Source organism: Odocoileus virginianus, chromosome 13, assembly GCF_023699985.2.
Source record: "Odocoileus virginianus isolate 20LAN1187 ecotype Illinois chromosome 13, Ovbor_1.2, whole genome shotgun sequence".
NCBI lineage: Eukaryota > Metazoa > Chordata > Mammalia > Artiodactyla > Cervidae > Odocoileus > Odocoileus virginianus.
The window spans coordinates 8,015,293-8,035,689 of NC_069686.1; the positions used below are offsets into that span (position 1 = coordinate 8,015,293).

Here is a 20,397-nt window from a genome sequence, read left to right on the forward strand (position 1 = left end):
TGAGCGACTTTTACTTTCAGCCTTCTTTATGGTCCAGCTCTCACATCCGTACATGACCACTGGAAAAACCATATCTTTGACTAAACGGACCTTTGTTGGCAGAGTAATGTCTCTGCTTTTTAATGTGCTATCTAAGAAAAAGGAGACGATCAGAGCAAATTGGTATACTTCAGCTGGCCGGTGGCAGTCCCGGAGGATCATGGAATCGGTTTAGAAAGTTGTAGTGAACATTCAAAGAAAGAAAAAAGAGAGAAGAAAGGAAAGAAGGAAGAAGAAATAGGGGGGAAAACTCGGTGCATTGCATGTAGTAAGTAGAAATATTGTTTCATGGAACTTTTCAGTACTGAGTTGGTGATATTAGATACATATCTTATAGTGGGTCACAGTCACATGTGTGAAAACCTCAGGGTTGGATGAACCCTAAAGTCTTGTGAACTCCAAAGTATGCTGTTATGCCGATAGAATTCTAGACTCTTGAGGCACTCAATTCTAATTAGTCTTATAAGTTATGTTTCTTGAAATGATATTATATGTAACAAGTCAGAAATTTTGTAAATGTTGCTTCAGCCTTTTTCTAAAGTTACACATTTATTTATTAAAGAAATAAATAAATATTGATTGATTCAATACATTTTTCTTAAAGGCCTTTGAGCAATTTATGAAAGAAATTTTGCCTAAGGATTTTCAAAAGGTTTGGCTAAAGGTTGTGGTCGCTAACAAGTATTTGTGCCTTACGTGTAACATTGTGTTAAGAAATGTGAGTAATAATAAAACTGTATAAAGCTTAGAGCTGCAGCAACTATAGAAAATAGAATAGAAATGAAATAGAAAGAAAATAGAATATGTAAATTGCAGTAAATTGAGTGTCAGGTCATCAGTTGCGAAGAGTCTGGTGTTGAGCAAAGACTCTCTTGCTCTTCTTTAGTAAGGAAGGCATCCTGACAGTGAAACCAAAACTGCTTCAGTATTTAGACCGTAGGACGTTACACCTTCTGATACTTATCACTCACAACTCGGTGGATTGGTGCAGTGTTGTGTGGAAGGTAGAGTTCAGTGTACAGCTCCCTTGTTTTCCTTCTGTAAACAGTCCAGTCCGTTAATCCACGGAGAAGCAGATATTCTTTTTATCAAACATCTACTTAGTGATCAGGTTCAAGGCAAGGCTGTATACTTGTTTACCTGGGAAGTATTTTTATGCCAGGACAGATAGTTTGTGAGTATTAGTTGATTGATTTTTGCTGATTACTTGCACACAATTGTAAAGACTTGGTGGCCGTGTACAAGGACAGTTTCGTACAAGTACAAGCAGTTTTCATCTTGAGTTGTTCTTTTGGGACTCTTACTAATGATGGGGTTTGTTGCCTTTATGAATTTATCCTTACAGATACAAGTCTAAGATCTTTATAAATCTAATGATTAGGGAATTTTCGGGTTTCCCTGGTAGCTCAGCAGTAAAGAATCCACCTGCAATGAAAGAACCACAGGAAACACAGGTTCGAACCCTGGGGTCAGGAAGGTCCCCTGGAGGAGAGCATGGCAACCCACTTCCCTTGCCTGCAGAATCCCATGGACAGAGGAGCCTGGCGGGCTACTGTCCATAGGGTCGCAAAGAGGCACACATGCATGCACTTCCAAAGTGACCTTAATCAGTTTACTTGAGTTCTGCACCTTAGATTTGTTCTTTCCTCTATGAAATGATGGTGATAACTTCACAGTGGGGTTATTAAATATGAAGACTGTAGGTAATATATTTAAGGCCTAAAAAAGTACTGGTGCGTAACAGTGCTAAAGAAATTCAAGCGATAGACTTGAATAGTCCATTTACTTGCCGGAGACAACATATCATGTTAAAGGAATTTTTAAAACCCTCTTTATTCTTAAATCACTTTTATTGCTGATGCCCTTAGTATTTTTTTAATCACTTGCATCCCCATTTCATTCCTGTATATCTAAGTATGTTCTTTTTTTTTAAAGTTGTTGCTTTGGAAGATAATGATAGTAGTAATTTCATGAATTGTAGATTGAATGGCCTATTTACAGAAATACAAAAATTAGAGCTTTTTAATTTTTTCTACCATCCCCACTCCAGGTCAATTGTTGGAATGACTATGTATAATCAAGCCACACAGGAAATTGCAAAACCATCAGAGCTTCTAACAAGTGTAAGAGCATACATGACTGTACTCCAATCAATAGAAAACTATGTGCAAATTGATATTACAAGAGTATTTAATAACGTTCTTCTTCAACAAACACAACATTTAGACAGTCATGGAGAACCAACCATTACAAGTCTATACACAAATTGGTAAGAAACATATTTAGAAATTTGGAATGATAAAAAATTTCTTTGTAATGAATGACTTACAGAAGTTTTTAAAATGGATTAATGCTTGTTTGTGTTATTAGTCAACTTTAAAATTATATTAAGAAATGTATACCTTAGTAAGTTTTTAATTAATTTCTCCAGTTTGCAAATTTACTCTTCTCCTTAGGTATTTGGAAACTTTGTTAAGACAAGTCAGCAATGGTCATATAGCTTATTTCCCTGCAATGAAAGCATTTGTGAATTTACCTACGGAAAATGAATTAACATTTAATGCAGAGGAATATTCTGACATATCAGGTGACTAATACTCTGGCATATTTTAGAGAATGAAGAAACCTTGATTCTTTTGGTTTTTTATTCTATTATGATGATTTTCATTCAATTATATGAATAACCAAACATTAATTTTAGACTTACCTAGGCCTTTATGTTCTTTCTTTCTTTTTTTTTTTTTTAATTTTTTTTTTTTGTTCTTTCTTATTCTAGAGACTTTTTCTTAGAGTTTTCAGTTAATAATTTGCTTCTTAAATTTTTTTTTGTCAAAGTATAAAATTAATTCCATTTCCTTACAGAAATGAGGTCATTATCAGAGCTGCTTGGCCCATATGGTATGAAGTTCCTAAGTGAAAGCCTTATGTGGCATATTTCATCACAAGTTGCTGAACTTAAGGTAATACAGTTTTTTATTGATTTGAGCTTTAAAATATTTCACAAATGTGAACAAACAAGCATAGAGTGTTATTTCAGCCCGACATAAAGTTGTCATGAAATGAAATTATATGAGTTTATATGAAATTTATAAATTCATATAAGCTATGAATTTATATGAAATTTATAAATTATACAAAATTACAGAGCTAGCAAGTTCTTTCTTGCTAGTTCTTACTTGGTACTAGCATGTAGCATCTTCATTTGCTTCTCTTTTACAAATGATAAAGCAAAAAGCCTAGAGAGGTGAATTGACTAGCTAAAGGAGACTGAAACTCAAATTTCTTGACTTTTAGTCATCTTCATTCTGTTGTATTGTGATGCTTTTCTTCCAATGACCATGTTCAAAGTTCCAGCCAGTCATCTGTTTAAATTTGTGGTTTGAATGTATTACTTTCCACAGATTACAGTACAAACCTTGTTAGGTTTATTTTTTTTTCTTTTTAAACATTTATTTATTTTTATATCTTAAGTAATTTATTTTATTTTTTTCATTTATTTTTATTAGTTGGAGGCTAATTACTTTATTTTTAGTTGGAGGATAATTGCTTTACAATATTGTGTTGGTTTCTGCCACACATCAACATGAATCGGACAGAGTATACCTTTGTTCCCTCCCACCTCCCACTGTTTTTTTTTTTTTTTTTCCTTAGACATTCTTTTAAATTATCTTGTGCCTTTTAAACTGGATGAAAAATGTGCTTAGCATTTTAATAAAGATGTGAAAGAGCTGAAGCAACGTTTTGAGTAACTCTGGAAGCCTTGTAGAAAGATCTCAGGGCTAAAGTGATTTATACTGACTGAGTCTGTATATAACAGCTATCTACTTTTTGAACAAATTTAAATTTATGTCACCAAAATTTTTGAATTTACACACAAAATAGCAAAGACATGTTTAAAAATACGGCTTTTTCTTTGTGAAAATTTTTTGGTGGTTACTTGTGCCTTCCATTGTAGATTACTTAAGAATATGGTATATAACATTAATAAGTAGCATGCATTTCAGGTGTAGCATTTGAGAAGTCTAAGTAATTTGATTTACTGAAAATCGAGCAGATAGACAGGTGAAGTCAATTCCTGCAAGATTAATATTTTGCTGAGTGAATAGAGAGCAAATCTCAGTGTAACTAAAAGGAGAGGTAGTATTACCCAGTGGTTAAGAACTCAAATCTTTCAAGTCAGGCTATTGTGGATTTTGGTCCTGTCACTTAAGAGCTTTGACTTTGGGTTGAGAATCACTTTAGGTGATGTTTCAGCTGCTTAGGTACTCAGCATAGTCCCTGACATACAATAAGAGCTGAGTAAATATTTTAGTATTCATTATATATCATTAACCTCTCACTTCTTGTTTAAAAGAAAGATCTGCAATTCTTGGTTAGAAATCAGCCTTTAGATACTTTATAATGTGAATTTTAAATGCACAGATATTATACTTTACATAGTTTTAAATACACACACATTGCAATTCTAGTTTTGGTACTTTGTTTGCTTTACAAGCAATATAATTCTTACTTATTAGACTTATTCCTCTGTAAATTCATGATCTCTTTTCTATCCTCCTGTTCTCTGGTAGCAAATTTGTCATCCCAATTTACTTACTTGTGTTCCTTTCAGTATAAGCTAATTGAAGAATTATGGTCCAGTTATTTAGCTTTTGCTAACTGTTGTTTGTTTCAGATTGGATAAAGCAGATATTTCTAGAACTGTTAGTATTTTTATTGCTTCTCTGTCATTTAATGTGGCAGGTTAAGCATTATGATGTGATAATAAAAATTAGCCTATACATATCTCTGAGAGTTTAAGGCATTTGATGTCCTTAACAGTATTGTAAGGTGCCAAGAGGATCTGACCTTCCACCTTTTCTCACATTTTTTACTCTTCCATCCCAGCCAGCTTACTTGCTATTGTGTCATCTCAAAGTACTGTTCACTGAGATACTGTCTTAGCTTTCTTTCTTGTAACATTCATATATTTTTCAGTTATCAGAATATCCTTTCTTGATCACACTTTTAAAAATAGCAACCATTACTTTCTATTCTTTTTATGCAGCTTTATTTGTATGTTATTTGTGACCTTTCATGTCATGCATCTCATGTCACTTTAACTAATAAAAACTTAATTATAAACTCTCTTAAAACCTTGGTGTTAAATTGATGTCCAGCAGATAGAGGTGCTTGGTAAATATTTGTTGGGTTCAAAAATAAAAACAGGTAGCTTTCCTGACTTTTTACTTTATTCTACGACTTTTCTAAGCTCTTTACATGTATTTTATTAACTCCTTTAAATCCTTAAAACTGGTATTGTCCCTGTTTTACAGATTAGAAAAGTAAAACCAAGAAAGATTAAGTAACTTGTCCAGGCTGACATGCTTAATAATAACTAAGTAAATTTGAGTCTATATGTACAGTTGCCCTGACTCCAGAGCTTATACTAGTACTGTGCTACACTGTCTCAGAACATGAAAGAGATCTTAGCAGTCACCTAACCTACCCTTAGCTAATGCAGAAACATGCATTTTTCTAGGTGGATGAGTTGATCTTCTTGAAAATGAGGCAGTCTCATCAATTATTGTATATTTCTTACTTATGTTTATATCTAAACTTCCCTGGTGGCCCAGGGGGTAAAGCGTCTGCCTACAATGAGGGAGACCTGGGTTCGATCCCTGGGTCGGGAAGATCCCCTGGAGAAGGAAATGGCAACCCACTGCAGAATTCTTGCCTGGAAAATCCCATGGATGGAGGAGCCTGGTAGGCTACTGTCTATGGAGTTGCAAAGAGTCGGACATGACTGAGCGACTTCACTTTCACTTTCGTATCTAAATAGTAATGTTTGATTGGCCCTTACTGTTACCTCAAGAAGTAGAGACTGCCTGTAATAAGATGACCCTTCACATATTTAAAGCAGTTTTTAATATATCGCCTTTCTCTTCCCTAGGTGAAATATATTCATATGTAGTCTCTCTCTCTTCTGTCACGAGTTCTCTTGTTGGTGTTGCTTATAGAGAATAGTGCCCACACCTGAGAATAAACTTAGCAGCAGCAGCAGAGATCTGATTAGTGAGAGTGTACTTACTTGCCCTGGACACAGTACTTACTATATAGTACAATTTAACATAGCATCAGCACTTTATGTAGCTATACCATGCTGTTTTCAACTTGGAGTCAGGTACCTTTTTTTTTCCTTTTCTCTTAACCCTTCTTCCTCCTTCTTCCTACCCCCCTCCCCTTCACTCCCCTCTTTTGTTTTCCTACACTAGCTTGAACTATGGCTTCCACATCTTTTTTTTTTTAATAAGGTTGTTGTTCAGTCACTAAATTGTGCTGTCTCTTTGCGACCCCATGAACTGCAGCATGCCAGGCTTCGCTGTCCTTCACTATCTCCCAGAGTTTACTCAAACTCATGTCCATTGAGTCAGTGATGCCATCTCAACATCTCATCCTCTGTCATCCCCTTCTCCTGCCTTCAGTCTTTCCCAGCATCAGGGTCTTTTCCAATGAGTCGACTCTTCACATCAGGTGGCCAAAGTGGAGCTTCAGCTTCAGCATCCGTCCTTCCAGTGTATATTCAGGGTGATTTCCTTTAGGATTGACTGGTTTGATCTCTTTGTAGTCCGCGGGACTCTCAAGAGTCTTCTCTAACACCACAGTTCGAAATTATCAATTCTTTGGTGCTCAGCTTTCTTTATGGTCCAACTCTCACATCCACACATGACTACTGGAAAAACCATAGCTTTGACTAGATGGACCTTTTTTTTAAGATAGACTTTATTTTTAGAACACTTCTATGTTCACAGCAAAATTGAACAGAAGGTGCAGAGATTTTCCATACATGTTCTGCTTCACATGTGCATAACCTTCCCCATTATCAACATCCTCTATCAGAGTGGGTACATGTCATCATAATCAGTGAACCTACATTGACATAGTATTATCACCTGAAGTCCCTAGTTTACATAGGGTTTTCTCTTGGTTTGTGCATCTTGTGGGTTTTAACAATTGTATGAAGTTAAGTGAAGTGAAAGTCACTCAGTGGTGTCCAACTCTTTGAGACCCCATGGACTGTAGCCCACCAGGCTCCTCTGTCCACTGGAGTGGGTAGCTGTTCCCTTCTCCAAGGGATCTTCCCGATCCAAGGATCAAACCCAGACCCCCGCTTTGCAGGGGACCATCTGAGCCACCAGGAAAGTCCAGGAATACTGGAGTGGGTAGCTTATCCCTTCTCCAGGGGATCTTCCTGACCCAGGAATCAAACTGGGGTCTCCTGCATTCCAGGCAGATTCTTTACCAGCTGAGCTACCAGGGAAGCCATAACAAATGTATGTTGTCCTTTCAGATGGACTTTTTTTTTTTAATTTATTTTTTATTTGAAGGAAAATTGCTTTATAATGTTGTGTTGGTTTCTGCAGTACAGTGACACAAACCAGACTTAATTATACACACACCCCCTCTTTTAAGCCTTCCTCTCCTGCCATCCCATCCTCTAGGTCATCACAAAGCGCCAGGCTGGACTCCCTGTGTTCTTAGCAACTTCTTATCAGCTATCTGTTCAGTAGATGATAGTGTATGTATGTTGCTACTTTCTCCATTCATCCTACTCTCCTTCTTTCACTGTATCCACAAGTCCCTTCTCTACATCTGAGTCTCCATTCCTTACATGCAAATAGGTTCATCAAAATCACTTTTCTAGATTCCCTATTTGTGCATTAATATACAAGTGTTTGTTTTTCTCTTTATGACTTACTTTACTCTGTATAATAGATGCTAGGTTCATCTGGCTCACTAGATACGACTCAAATGCATTCTTTTTTACGGCTGAGTAATATTCCATTGTATATATGTACTACCTCGTTACCTATTCATCTGTTGATGGACATCTAGGTTGCTTCCATGTCCTGGCTATTGTGTAAATAGTGCTGCAGTGAACACTGGAGTACATGTGTCTTTTAGAATTGTGATTTTCTCAGGGTGTTTGCCCAGTGGTGGGATTGCTGTGTCATATAGTAGATTTATTCCTTTTTTTTTTTTTTTTTTAAGAATCTCTATACCATTCTCCATAATAGCTGTATCAGTTTAACATTCCCACCAACTGTGTAGGAGGGTTCCCTTTTCTCCACATCCTCTCCAGCATTTATTATTTGTAGATTTTTTGATGGTGGCTATTCTGACTGGCGTGAGGTGATACCTCATTGTAGTTTTGATTTGTGTTCTCTGATAATGAGTAATGTTGAGCATCTTTTCATCACAGTATATACATACATACAGATGGTTTATTGGCCATCTGTATATCTTCCTTAGAGAAAAGTCTGTTAAGGTCTTCTGCCCATTTTTTGATTGGGCTGTTTGTTTTTCTGATATTGAGCTGTATGAGCTGCTTATATATTTTGGAGATTAATCTTTTGTCAGTTGTTTCATTTGCAGGGTTTTTTTCTCCCATTTCCTCCCATTTTGAGGGTTGTCTTTTAATCTTGTTTATTAACAGTTTCCTTTGCTCTGCAAAAGCTTTTAAGTTTAATTAGGTCCCATTTGTTTATTTGGTTTTCCACATCTTATATTTTGTATGATATTGTTTTTTAGACCTTTATTATTTTCATAATTTTTCTTGTTATTGTTCATTATTTTTGGATCTTTTTTTAGTTCAGATTTTTCTCATAGTCTCTTAGTAATCCTTTTATAAACTTAACTGTCTTAGCTATGTCCTTAATGTTATCAAGTATATTCTTATTCTTTAAAATAAATGGTAAAAGTTGATGTTTTAACATTTCTCTTTTATATCTTGGAGTGACTGTATTTTCTTAGATATTAAAATTTAAAGTTGATGTAATAATAATGTAAATAATGTTGACTTCTTTTTTAATACTATGGGTTTTCTGACTCGAGTGTTATTTCTTGGCTGGGTTCTTTTTCAGACATTTGATAGTATTAAACCTGAGTTTAAAAGCTAGTCAAAAGAAACTTCTTGGGTAAGAGTTTAGATTTATTATCTTTGGAGATAAATCAGTGTGAGTTAACTTGGGTTTCTCATTAAATGTAATATACCCCAAAATCAAGATGGTTTATAATACTAAAACTTTTTTTCTTAAAACTTTTTATTTTAGTAATCTTATTTGTGATCTTCCTTACTTGACATGAGTTTTCAGTTTACCTTCATAAAACCTTGCATATTTTATTAGTTGTAAGACTTTTAGAAAAACCACATGGTTATGTTTTGCTGTTTAGGAGCTTTATATTTTTATTTTTTTTGCTTCTCAGCACTAAATCATGATTTAGTTGAGCATTTTTCAGAAGGCTTCTTAATGTAGTCAACCATAAATATGAAAGCTTTACGTTTCTAGCATTGTGCCCATTATCATTTAGATATTTCTGCAAAACAGAGCTAGTCCTAACAATTTAGTTATCTGAAGTTGCACAGTGCTTTACAGTGGTTTTCTTAGAGATTATTCTTAACAATCCCAAGTTGTAATTTAGATTTCTATGAATTTAACTACTTTTGTATTATTAAGAACTGGAGGTATTATTCATAACTTTGTTTTCTCAGCCTCGGTGTACTGAGGCCTACTTTAGTGTGTATACTTATATTTTATTCCATAAGAAATGTTATGGTCATAATATAATGGTGTTTCATATAGACAAGTTCAGTTTGTTTTACACTGTTTTATTTTATTGAGATAAATCTCCTAGTACTTGTTTATCACTGCTGATTCTAATTTTATTTTGCATTTTCAGTGTCTTATAAAATTACTTTGCTTAGAATACTGAGTTTATAAAATTATATTAGAAATAACACAGATTTTTGCTTTCAGTATGGGTAGGCTAGATTATTTAGATCAGTTCTTACTTTAAGGACTACTCTTTTTAAAAAAATGAAGCTAAATAGAGAGATAGGAAGAAAGGAAAGAAGACAGACATCTTCTAAAGAAGAGCTAAAAAGACAGTGAGGTGTTTATTTCTAGATCTTAGTTCCCCAACTAGGGAGCCAGCTTGTGCCCCCTGCAGTAGAAGCATGGATCCTTAACCACTGCACCACCAGGGAAGTCCCCCTAGAAGCCACTTTTGATGTGAAGACATTTGCTAATTCAGAAGTAAGATTTGTAAGATCCATCTGTAGTCTTAGTGGTCTTGTGGGGCAAGGAGCTCCATAATCAAAACCCAAGACAAAGCCTACCCAAAGTGGGAGTGGAAAGGAATTCTGCTTATATTGCCTTTCACCTTCTTTACCTGATGTTCCTGAATGTAGCATCCTCTTGTCAGCATCACTTGAGAAGTTGTGTGTGGAAGATGCCCCAGACAGGCATATAATAACCCTCATGTTATCAAACCCAAGTCTTCCTTTCTGTGCCACTGCCTACAATTTCTGAGCCCTGCCTAGGTTCCAAGGCTTCCATTAACTTGCCTTCTGTACTTTATCTCCCTTAAAAGAACTTAACTACTCAAATTTCTCACCTCTACTTATTCTTTGCTCCAGTTTTCATCTTCTAGAAATTCATTGGCCTGTCTCATTAGGTCTTGTTTCCTCTGTTGTTTCCTTTGTTATTATAGATGTATGCCTTTTTAATTTTTTTCCTCACATTAGTGGATTTCTGGAAGAAGCAGAGTTTAGACATATATATAGATTTTTCTACATTTAATCAGCATTTCATGAGGTTTACATACTTGTTTGAACATTTTTATAGGAGAAATTTCAGATAGTGAATCAAGGTATGAATATTTGCATTACTTACTGATACTATCAAATATTCCTCAGAAAAGATTGTTAACTCCCACTCCGCACGTTAAAGCATAATGGTGCCAATATAGCTTTTAATCTTTTTTGAAATTAATGAATACATTGTTTTGGGGGATTATAATATTTTTAAGATAGTTCTGTAACTTCTTCGCTTTTAATTTTCTGTTTTTTTATATTTAAATTGACATGAATATTATGTGGCTCCATCTTCTTTTTATCTTAAAGGTTACCTTAATTGACCATTTTAGTTTCTGTTTTAGCTGAGGACCTTTTTGTTTCAGAATAAGTTTGTGGGCCAATAAAATAAAAGGAAAAGTTTCTTTATATTTAATGTGGAAGTCACTCAGTAGTGTTTGAGTCTTTGCAACCCCATGGACTATACAGTCCATGGAATTCTCCAGGCCAGAATACTAAACTGGGTAGCCGTTCCCTTCTCCAGGGGATCTTTGCAACTCAGGGCTCCCACATTGCAGGCAGATTCTTTACCAGCTGAGCCACCAGGGAAGCCCCTTTATATTTAATGGTTGTGAATAAATCATGTCGGAGACATAGTCAACACTAAGCACGTATGCTAATGATAAAACATGTTTATTACTTTCTGTAGAAGAAAACAACCAGTCTGCGTTCCTACTAAAATTCTTGGGGTGTTTGGAGTGGTGCCCATCAAGTCAGTTTCTTCTTCCAGTCCTGCTAGAAGAATTGGTTTAGCATTTTACAGATCATTTCTTCTGTAGTTCTTCAGAGTCCTAGGAGGTGTTTTTTTCAAATGAACTAAGAAATTTAAATACGAATTGTGCCAAGAATTCAACACTTTAGAACAGAAAACCAACATTTTTTTTTTTAGTAGTAGTCTTGATTTGTTTCACTTGATTAATCTGAGGTTGTTTCAGATCATTTAGTTATAATTCCTAGTATTAGTTTTCCAGCTTTGGGGCCATTTGTCAGAGATAATCATTCATCATGGCTTTAAATATATAGAAAACTCTGTTTCAGGATGCAATTGAGGGAGAAAAGAAATTTATATAAACTATACTTCCAAGAAGAGACATCATTAGCTTTTCAAGAGTAATGTGCAACTAAATACTTTAGGGTGATTGTTTTTAGAGTATGGTATCCATATCAGCAGAGGCAGGCTTGCTTTGAATCTTAATTAAAAATGCACAATTTTTGGTCCTTCCTAATACCTGCTAAATTAAGACCTGTGGGGTTGGAGCCCAGCAAGTCCTCCGGATCATTCTGATGCACGCTGAAGATTAACAGCCATTTCTTTAGAGTTTAAGAACATGGATTTTAAAATCAGACATACCTGAATTCAAATTCCACTGTTTAATATCTGTAACTTTGGGCCAGTTACCTAACCTCTCTGAGCCTTAGTTTTCTCAGTTGTGAAATTGTGGACTGTCACCTCCCTCATTTGGATCAGGGTAAATTGGATTGTTTGTAAATTGCCTAGTAGAGGAACTTAAAAATGATCACTATATCTTACTATTTAAATATATACTATTTTGTTTGATTGATTCTGGAACAAAATTACCCCATATTAGTATTTCTGAAATTATATGTGTCTTACATGATTAGAAAATATTGTGTCAGTTTAATTATTAGAGTTTTTTTCTTAATGGCACATGAAATAATGGTGCATTTAAAACTCAGTGTTGTCTGTGATTCACTGATACATGCTATTATGTTCAAGATGCATGAACACGGTCAAGGTTGGGCATATATTTGAGTGTGTATTGACTGATGAGACAAGTATTGAATTGGCCTCAGAGAGAGCAGACAGTCCCTCTAATTAGACATTGCAGAGCTTGAATTTAGCAAATAATTGTGACTGGAACTGATCATCTCAATGTGAGTAAAAGCAAAAATAATCCAAAGTGTAACATAAAATTCATACTGGTATAGGAAAAACTACTTTTATAGATCCATATAGTCTTTTTATGCTTCCCTTAAATCTTGTCATCAGCCATTGGTTTTTAACACAGTCCCTGTGGCATTTTAACAGTATGCTTGCAACATCTTCCAAACCCAGACCTGCTGAATTGAGATATCCAGGCTTTCCAAATATATATATCCATTATCTCTGCCAGAATAAAGTTAATTATATTTGTTTTAGTTAATATTTTTTTAAATGAAATTACTTTTTCCAGTACTGTTTTTAAGAAAAGAATTCTTTAATGAGTTGTACTTTTCTTAATTAGCTATCCTTCACCCCCTTCCCTCTCTTCTCTTCCCTTTTCTCAGTGGTCTTGGAAGAGGAGGTAGATAGTTGACATTTCTGTTTAGTGCTGGGAAACTTTACTGTTTACAATTTTTATGAAGTGGTACCATACCCCTATGTTTTTCTTCCTCTGTTTTTATGTATGTGATCCAGTGATGAGCTCTAGGCTATCTTTGGCCAGCTTTAACTTTAGCAAGTTCTTTTTGTTTTGGTTGGAATTTATTGCTTTCTATATCCACTTCAGTGTCTGCTTTTTATTGTAGGTGCTGTACTGTGTCTAAGCATAAGATAATCCTTTATCCTACTCCTTATCTTTATTGCTTTTTCCTGAACTCCTCCCTTCTTGAATTTGCAAGCTGAAGGAAAACATTAATTTATCTAACTAATTTTAAGATTATTTTAATGAAAATAACAAAAACATAGCATAGAGCATCTGGATTTTCTGTATTATTTTTTCTACTTACCAGTTGTAATTGCCAAGTATGTTCTTATCTCATCAACCATAAGGAAGTCTGTGCCTGACCTAAGATCTTTCTTTTTTTTAGAAACTTGTGGTGGAGAATGTTGATGTGCTAACACAAATGCGGACCAGCTTTGACAAACCCGACCAGATGGCTGCCCTCTTTAAAAGATTATCGTGTGGGTAACTCATGCTTTTTATAAGAATTAAGAAGACCCTGAAACTCAGTCTTTATTAGCTTTTGCTCAAATGTAAATATAAGTAGTAAGTTATGAAAAGCATTCTTCACTAGAATATTTTTGCAGTGAAAGGATCTTTTAAGTGAATGGCTTATCTGTTTCATAATTTTTTTCCTTGCCATACTCTTAGTATCACGTATTAAATATTTGATATCATTATCAGTTAACTCATGAGTCCATTAAATAAGTTAACCTACATTAATTTAGACCAAAGGAGATTTAACTTCTGAGTCTGTAACTTTCTAAAAATCAGCATTATTGAGGTATAGCTTATATAAGTAAAATGCATTTTAGTGAACAGTGTGATGGTTTTTAACAGATGTATACATCCACATGGGCTTCCCTTAGAGCTCAGTTGGTAAGTAATCTGCCTGCAATGTAGGAGACCTGGGTTCAATTCCTGGGTCGAGAAGATCTCCTGGAGAAGGAGCTGGCAACCCACTCCAGTATTCTTGTCTAGAGAATCCCCATAGACAGAGGAGCCTGGCAGACCACAGTCCACAGGGTTGCAAGAGTCTCACACAACTTAGCAACTAAACCACCACTGCCATACGTCCACATAACCATTACCGCAGTCAACAGCCTGTCAGTCAGCTCAGTTGTTCAGTCATGTCCAGCTCTTTGCAGCCTCATGGAAGAGCAGTCTCTTCACCTCAGAAAACTCACGATTCCTTGTAGTCAGTTTCATACCCCTCATTCTATCACTATAGAAATGATAAGTTTGCCTATTCTGTTGTATAAGCAGTGTATACTCTTTTGTATATATTGTTGAGATTCACCTCTCTTTGTGAAGTGAATCAGTAACTTGTTCCTTTGTATTGCTAACCTAGGATTATTGCATGAAAACTTGAGCCTCCAACTTAAAAATTTTTTTTACGTATCTTCTTCATACTGATTCTTTATGCAAGATATATTGTGAAATAACAGTGAATCTTAAGTATTTATTAAAGTGTGTTTATTAAAGTATGTTTATCCAGGCAACTGTTTTAGATCCACTTGAGTTAATTTCATCTGCTTTTTGTCCTTGAACTCAGACTTATAATTAAAAACTAAAAGTCACACTTCCTATTGATTCAATTTAAAAGCCTTTCCAACTTTAAAGACTTAGTGAAATCCTGAATAAAATACTTTCTATATTTGAGAAAACCAGAGTTTATTTTCCCAAATAAAAGATAATCCTGAAGTAAATTAAAGACATGCATAGTTTATGTACTTCCCCTTTGATATTTTTCTTTTAAATGTTTTGCAGCTATATCAAATTTTATAAAACTATAAAATGACTTAGAGAATCACTTTTTTATGCTGTCTTATCTTGCTTTTAAAAATACAAACTTCTTTAATAAAAATTAAGATAAAACTAAACTACAGAAACTTCCCTGGTGGTCCAGTGATTTAAGAGTCTGCCTGCCAATGCAGGGACATGGGTTTGATCCCTGGTCTGGGAGGAAGGTCCCATGTGCCATAGAGCAGCTAAGCCCATACGCTGCAGCACTGAGCCAGGGCGCTAGGGCCTGTGAGCCACACTTCTGAGCCCGCACGCCTGGAGTGAGTGCTTCCCAGTGAAAGAGACCACAGCAGCGAGAAGCCCAAGCACCTCAACAGAGTTGCCATCACTCTTCGCAACTAGATATAAAGCCCATGCACAATAATGAAAACCCAGAGCTGCCAAAAGTAAATAAAAGCAAAAAAGGTCCCACTGAACTACATTTCAGGTTGCCTTTTACAGCAGATCAGTGTTTGCCGTAGCTATAAAGGGAAAGCAGCAAAAGATGTTTTGGAGGTGATGAACCTTTGCCACTATGGTGATGATGATAAGTAGATCTATGCATGTTAAAAGTTTTTGCTAGAACTGTACACTGAAAGGGGAAAAAGTCAGGTTTACTCTTGGGAACTTTAGGAAATGAAATTTTTTAAATGAAAGAGATTGACTCGGTAGCATTATGTAGAAGAGGAGTGTGAATAAATAGTACTATTATTTAAATCCCTATCTGATGTCTTTTCTTCATTGGTATACTGTATACTTATATTTTCTAGTATGCTTTACTTTATTCTTATTATTTTTATTTTTCATGTTTCTTTCTTTTATAAATACTCATCTGACCACCCAACTGGCCTTACTGGCCTGAATTTCATGCTAATAAACAACATTCTGACTATATCATCCGGTTAGAGGCAATTGACCCACTGCTGTGTCCAATGCATGTTTACTATTACTTTTAACTCTCCTATTTGTTGAAATGAAACAAAATATTTTTTGTGATTTGGAAAAAGAAAAGGTCTGCTCAAGAGTGACCTACTTAGGGGATAGAGAAGGCTACTTTTTTGAGTTGAACTGTTTTCCAGAATACTGTCTCTAATCTTGTTTTTACCTTTGTGCTAAATTGATGTACTTTTGTAGCAGTTTGATTTTCATAGTCAACTAACACATTCTTTTAAATACCCTTAAAAAGAGAAAGCTATGTAATTTATTAAAAGTAGCTCTGGGGTGGCCCTTATCGAAGCTGCAGCTGCTTCCATATAGCTGCTGTGGTCAAAAAGGAGCCCAAAGTGACAGTTTTCCTTGACGGTCGCCGTTCTGTTTGCTGTAACTGATCTGCAACATTTCAGGAAAAGACAGTTCCCATTGTACTTACTATCTCTCAGGTACAACCAGAGACCTTTATTAGAACTGACAATGTTTTCAGAGGCTACCAGAAATGTTCCATTGGTGGGGTCTTACATGCAAGAATAAGGCTTTTGAGAAGTGGCTTGCGGAGGCCAAGAACCAGTATGGAGATGCAGATATGGGTGGGTTAGATACCTGTGCTGGGGAAATCCAGGGGCAAGTGGTGCAGATTGTGGCCATGCTTTGGGTCTTTGCCCTGAAAAGCTTAAGGCATCAGTCTAAAGGTGAGTCAAAAACCTTGATTCTGAAAACAAGATGAATGGCACAAGTAGGTCATTCAGGACAATAAATTTTAGAAATAAATAAATAAATAAAAGTAGCTCTGGGGACTTCCCTGGTGGTCTGGTGGTTAGGTACTTTCACCACCATGGCCCTGGTTCAGTTCTTGGTGGAGGAGCTAAGATCTCACAATCACACAGTGTGCCCCTCCCCCCCCAAAAAAAAAGCTCTGAATTGGGAGGCAATCTGCAATTAACTTTTGAGTTTTTCAGAATTTCTATGTGACTTGAAAAAATTTATTTTATTTATTGAAGCTGTAAATTAAACAAGATTTCTTACTGTGAAGTTTCTCAGAACTTTTAATATGTTGTTATTGTGTGTATTTAAGGGGAATTTATAGATACAGTGTTTGCAAACTTTGTTAAATTCTGCATAACATCCTTTGGGAAGTATATGATTGTATCACACTATTTACTTTCTGATTGCTCGCTCACCTTATTCTCTGGATTCTTTTTTCTGGGTTTCCTGTCCTGTTTTTTAGACTGGCATGCCCCTTTGTTCTCACTCCTCCTTAATGCCCATAAATTGGGTAACATATTCTTAGAGAAATCTTTGCTTTTATTCACTTTCTTTCATCTTTTCTAGATAGTAACAACTTCCTAGGAAGTCTCATTTCTTAACTAACCATTTCATTAAACATCCTCTAGTTTTCTGGGTCTTAGCACTCTGCTTAGTCCTATAGGTAAAAGATTAATAGGACTTGGAATTTGTATTTGTGGAATTTGTATTTGTGCCTTACATTATTTTGTTAACACTACTATTTTGATTCTCATCACATTTTGGCTTATTTTATGCTTTCTCATGTGTAGTAATAAAAGATGTTTATGGTAAAGATTTAAACAAACCACACAGGAGGTAGAGTGTCAAAACAAAATAATTCATTCCTACTGCTCAAAAGTATAGCTGCAGTTAACAGTTTTTCTATACATCTGTCTAGCAATTTGTTATATATACAAATATGTGTGTGTGTATGTATTTCATATAAATAGGATTCTATTTTCTCAGTTTTCTTGACAGTGCCTTTAGATTGTTACTTAAGGTCTAGGTTATTGTTCTATTTGTATCTGCTTTCTTATTACATAGTACAGTGCCTTGTGTATTAGGAGTAATTCAATAAATGCTGGCTTTTTAAAAATGAAGTTATTTATCCTTCTAATCCTAATTTCCCTTGATTTTATTTAACCAAATTTTAATTTTGAATATAATAGTAATAAATATCAGAATAATGTTCTCTAACCAAAATGTAAATGATCAAATCCATCCATAGTCTTCAGAAACCTGGTCTTATTGCTTATGATCTTCATTGTTTCTGGACTCTCTGGACCTCAACATCTAGCATCTCCAGGTTCCAGGGCCATTTGATTTTAAGGATCCACTTTGATCAGCAGCTTCTTCTTTCCCTAGTCTTTCTTCTCCTTCCTCCTGCCTCTACCATTACTGTGATAGGATTATACAGGAGGCTACTTATATGATTGTTTTAAGATTCTGATGAACCATCTAAACCATTTTAAAGAACATTGTACTCTACTGGAAGTAAACTATAATTTCCTTAATTTTAATATCAACTTTCAATACCTTTGCTTCTTTAGTCATCTGTTGTAATCAAATAGTTTTTAATTGTGCCTTTTATCATGGGGGTTTATGACAAAGAGTTTTTCTAAGGTTAAGAAAGAATCCAATTCACTCTCTTCTCTCTTCTTCCTTCAAACTTAGCTGTTGACAGTGTCTTGAAGAGGATGACAATAATTGGTGTAATTTTATCCTTCCGATCATTGGCACAGGAAGCACTCAGAGATGTAAGAAGCCATTTTAAGTACATATTCTATAGCCAAATAGTCCTTTTTAATTTCCCAGAAATTAAAAGTAACTTTTACCATTTATAGTTCGCAGTGCTATAACTAAAATTCCAGTTTTCATATTTTATATGAAATAAAGCATATAGAAATCATGGTTACTATTTTTTGTTTTGGTGATGAAATTCAAGAGATTTAACTTGCCTGGATATTGTGCTACTTTTTCAACTTTTTCTTCATTAAAGCATTTTCCATTTTGACTATACTCAGTTTACCATCAAATGCATTCCATTAATGGCTACATTAGAAAATCATATGAAAATAGACTTAGTGAAATAATTTTATGAAAGCTGAAAGTAGTTGAGTGGTAACATTTCATAAATTTAGAGATTGCCTTAAAAAATAATTACTTGTTTTCCTGCCTAGGTCTTGTCCTACCACATTCCTTTTCTTGTCAGTTCAATTGAAGATTTCAAGGATCACATTCCAAGGGAAACTGATATGAAGGTAGTAAACTTCTGTTTGTATTTTACTGTTTCTAAAATGAAATATTTAACTTATATATGAAGTAAAATTTAGTAAATCCTAAGCTTTTATAAAGTTTAATGTGTTAACATTTTTGCCTTTGAAAATGCATCTTTGAAAGCTCAACACCAAAATACTATATAGGCATTATGAAAGTCAGTCTTCCTTGATCACCTAGCAATGTAAAATGGGTTAATATCAGTCACCTTTTTTTTTTCAAAAGCCATACTTCATATTTCCTCTTTTACTATATAAATATCAGTTTAACCTTTTACTATAAGAATATGGACTTTCTAAGAGGATCTTTGTTATTATTTATACAAATTCACAAACAGTACAATTAATTAAGGTCTCTGGGTTTCTTTAACTCCATGGTCTCCCATGTTGCTGTGAAGGATTAAAAAACAAAACAAAACAAAAAATGCCAACAGGAAAATATACATCCTGCTCAGAAGTGATTTTTTTTTTTTAAAGCCACAAGTCCCAACCCTCACCAAAATAAAGAAAGGCGTCTACTCCTCCATTTAGAAACAGAATTTTAAAAAACCCACCAACACCTGTTTTATTAACAGAATAGCCATAAGACATGAATTTCAGTCTCCCCTTCACAGGAGGGCCCCTGGGCCTCCTAAGCCAGCTCCAGCTCCTCTGCTCCCTACAGGAAGCCTCACTGTGACTTTTTCATGAGGAAATGTGGACGAGAGGGAGGGCAGGGCAGACTTTGCATATATAATCATCATTTTCAAGACACAATCTGCATCTCACACAGACAAAACAAAACAGTCCAACTTTCATGTCTCCCACACATTTGTGCTATAAATTAAGTCAAGATTTAGGAGCATGGTTGGATCTTCAAATGCTTAGGGACAAGGAGAAAAAGAAAAATAAGAGCCAGAAATGTGAAGTGGGAAACACCAGATGGATGGGGTTTGGGAAGAAGCCAAAACGAAAAAGACGTACAAACCCAATCGGCATCTTTCCAGTCCAGGCACAAAAGTGTTTCAGTTTCAAAACATTTTTCTTGTAGAACTCCAGGGCTAAAGAGAAAAAAGTAAACTAAAACGAGGTAGCCAGACATGTGTGTGTGTGTGTGTGTGTGTGTGTGTGTGTGTGTGTATAATTTATATATATAGTATATATACTCAGAAGAAAAAGAAAAAAAGACAAGTTGATGTCAAGTTTCTTCAAAAAAAAAAAAAAAACAAAAACAGACAATAGGAATGAAATGAGCCTGAGTAAGCGAGTGCTGTCAAGAGGAGCGATGAGGCCAGGCTAGCATAAGTTACAAAGTGGAAGAAGGGTGAAAAGGCCGTTCTAGTTGGGTTTGCTTTTTTATCATTTCGAAATAAAAACCAGATCACAGTATTCAAATGAAAGCTTAAGTGAAGGCCGACGTTTTCCTCAGCTCCCCAGGGCTGGAGGGATTGCTCACCCCCACCCCCACCTCCTGGCGCAC

At 35.2% G+C, this 20,397-nt stretch overlaps 1 protein-coding gene and 1 non-coding gene across 3 annotated transcripts in view; both read left to right on the forward strand.

Moving 5' to 3' along the window:
- The window catches only part of NCKAP1 (NCK associated protein 1), a 70,569-nt gene that overhangs the window by 40,588 nt on the left and 9,584 nt on the right, over window positions 1-20,397 (forward strand). For both annotated transcript variants that reach the window (XM_020899462.2, XM_070475912.1), the window contains exons 20-25: window positions 2,090-2,308; window positions 2,496-2,626; window positions 2,902-2,999; window positions 13,526-13,619; window positions 18,337-18,419; window positions 18,843-18,923. In XM_020899462.2, coding sequence (XP_020755121.2) covers window positions 2,090-2,308; window positions 2,496-2,626; window positions 2,902-2,999; window positions 13,526-13,619; window positions 18,337-18,419; window positions 18,843-18,923 — 706 coding nt within the window. The remainder of the gene's footprint in view (window positions 1-2,089; window positions 2,309-2,495; window positions 2,627-2,901; window positions 3,000-13,525; window positions 13,620-18,336; window positions 18,420-18,842; window positions 18,924-20,397) is intronic.
- LOC139038106 (small nucleolar RNA SNORA16B/SNORA16A family) lies at window positions 16,164-16,298 on the forward strand. The gene has a single exon (XR_011491053.1). It is a non-coding gene; the product is annotated as a small nucleolar RNA SNORA16B/SNORA16A family (small nucleolar RNA).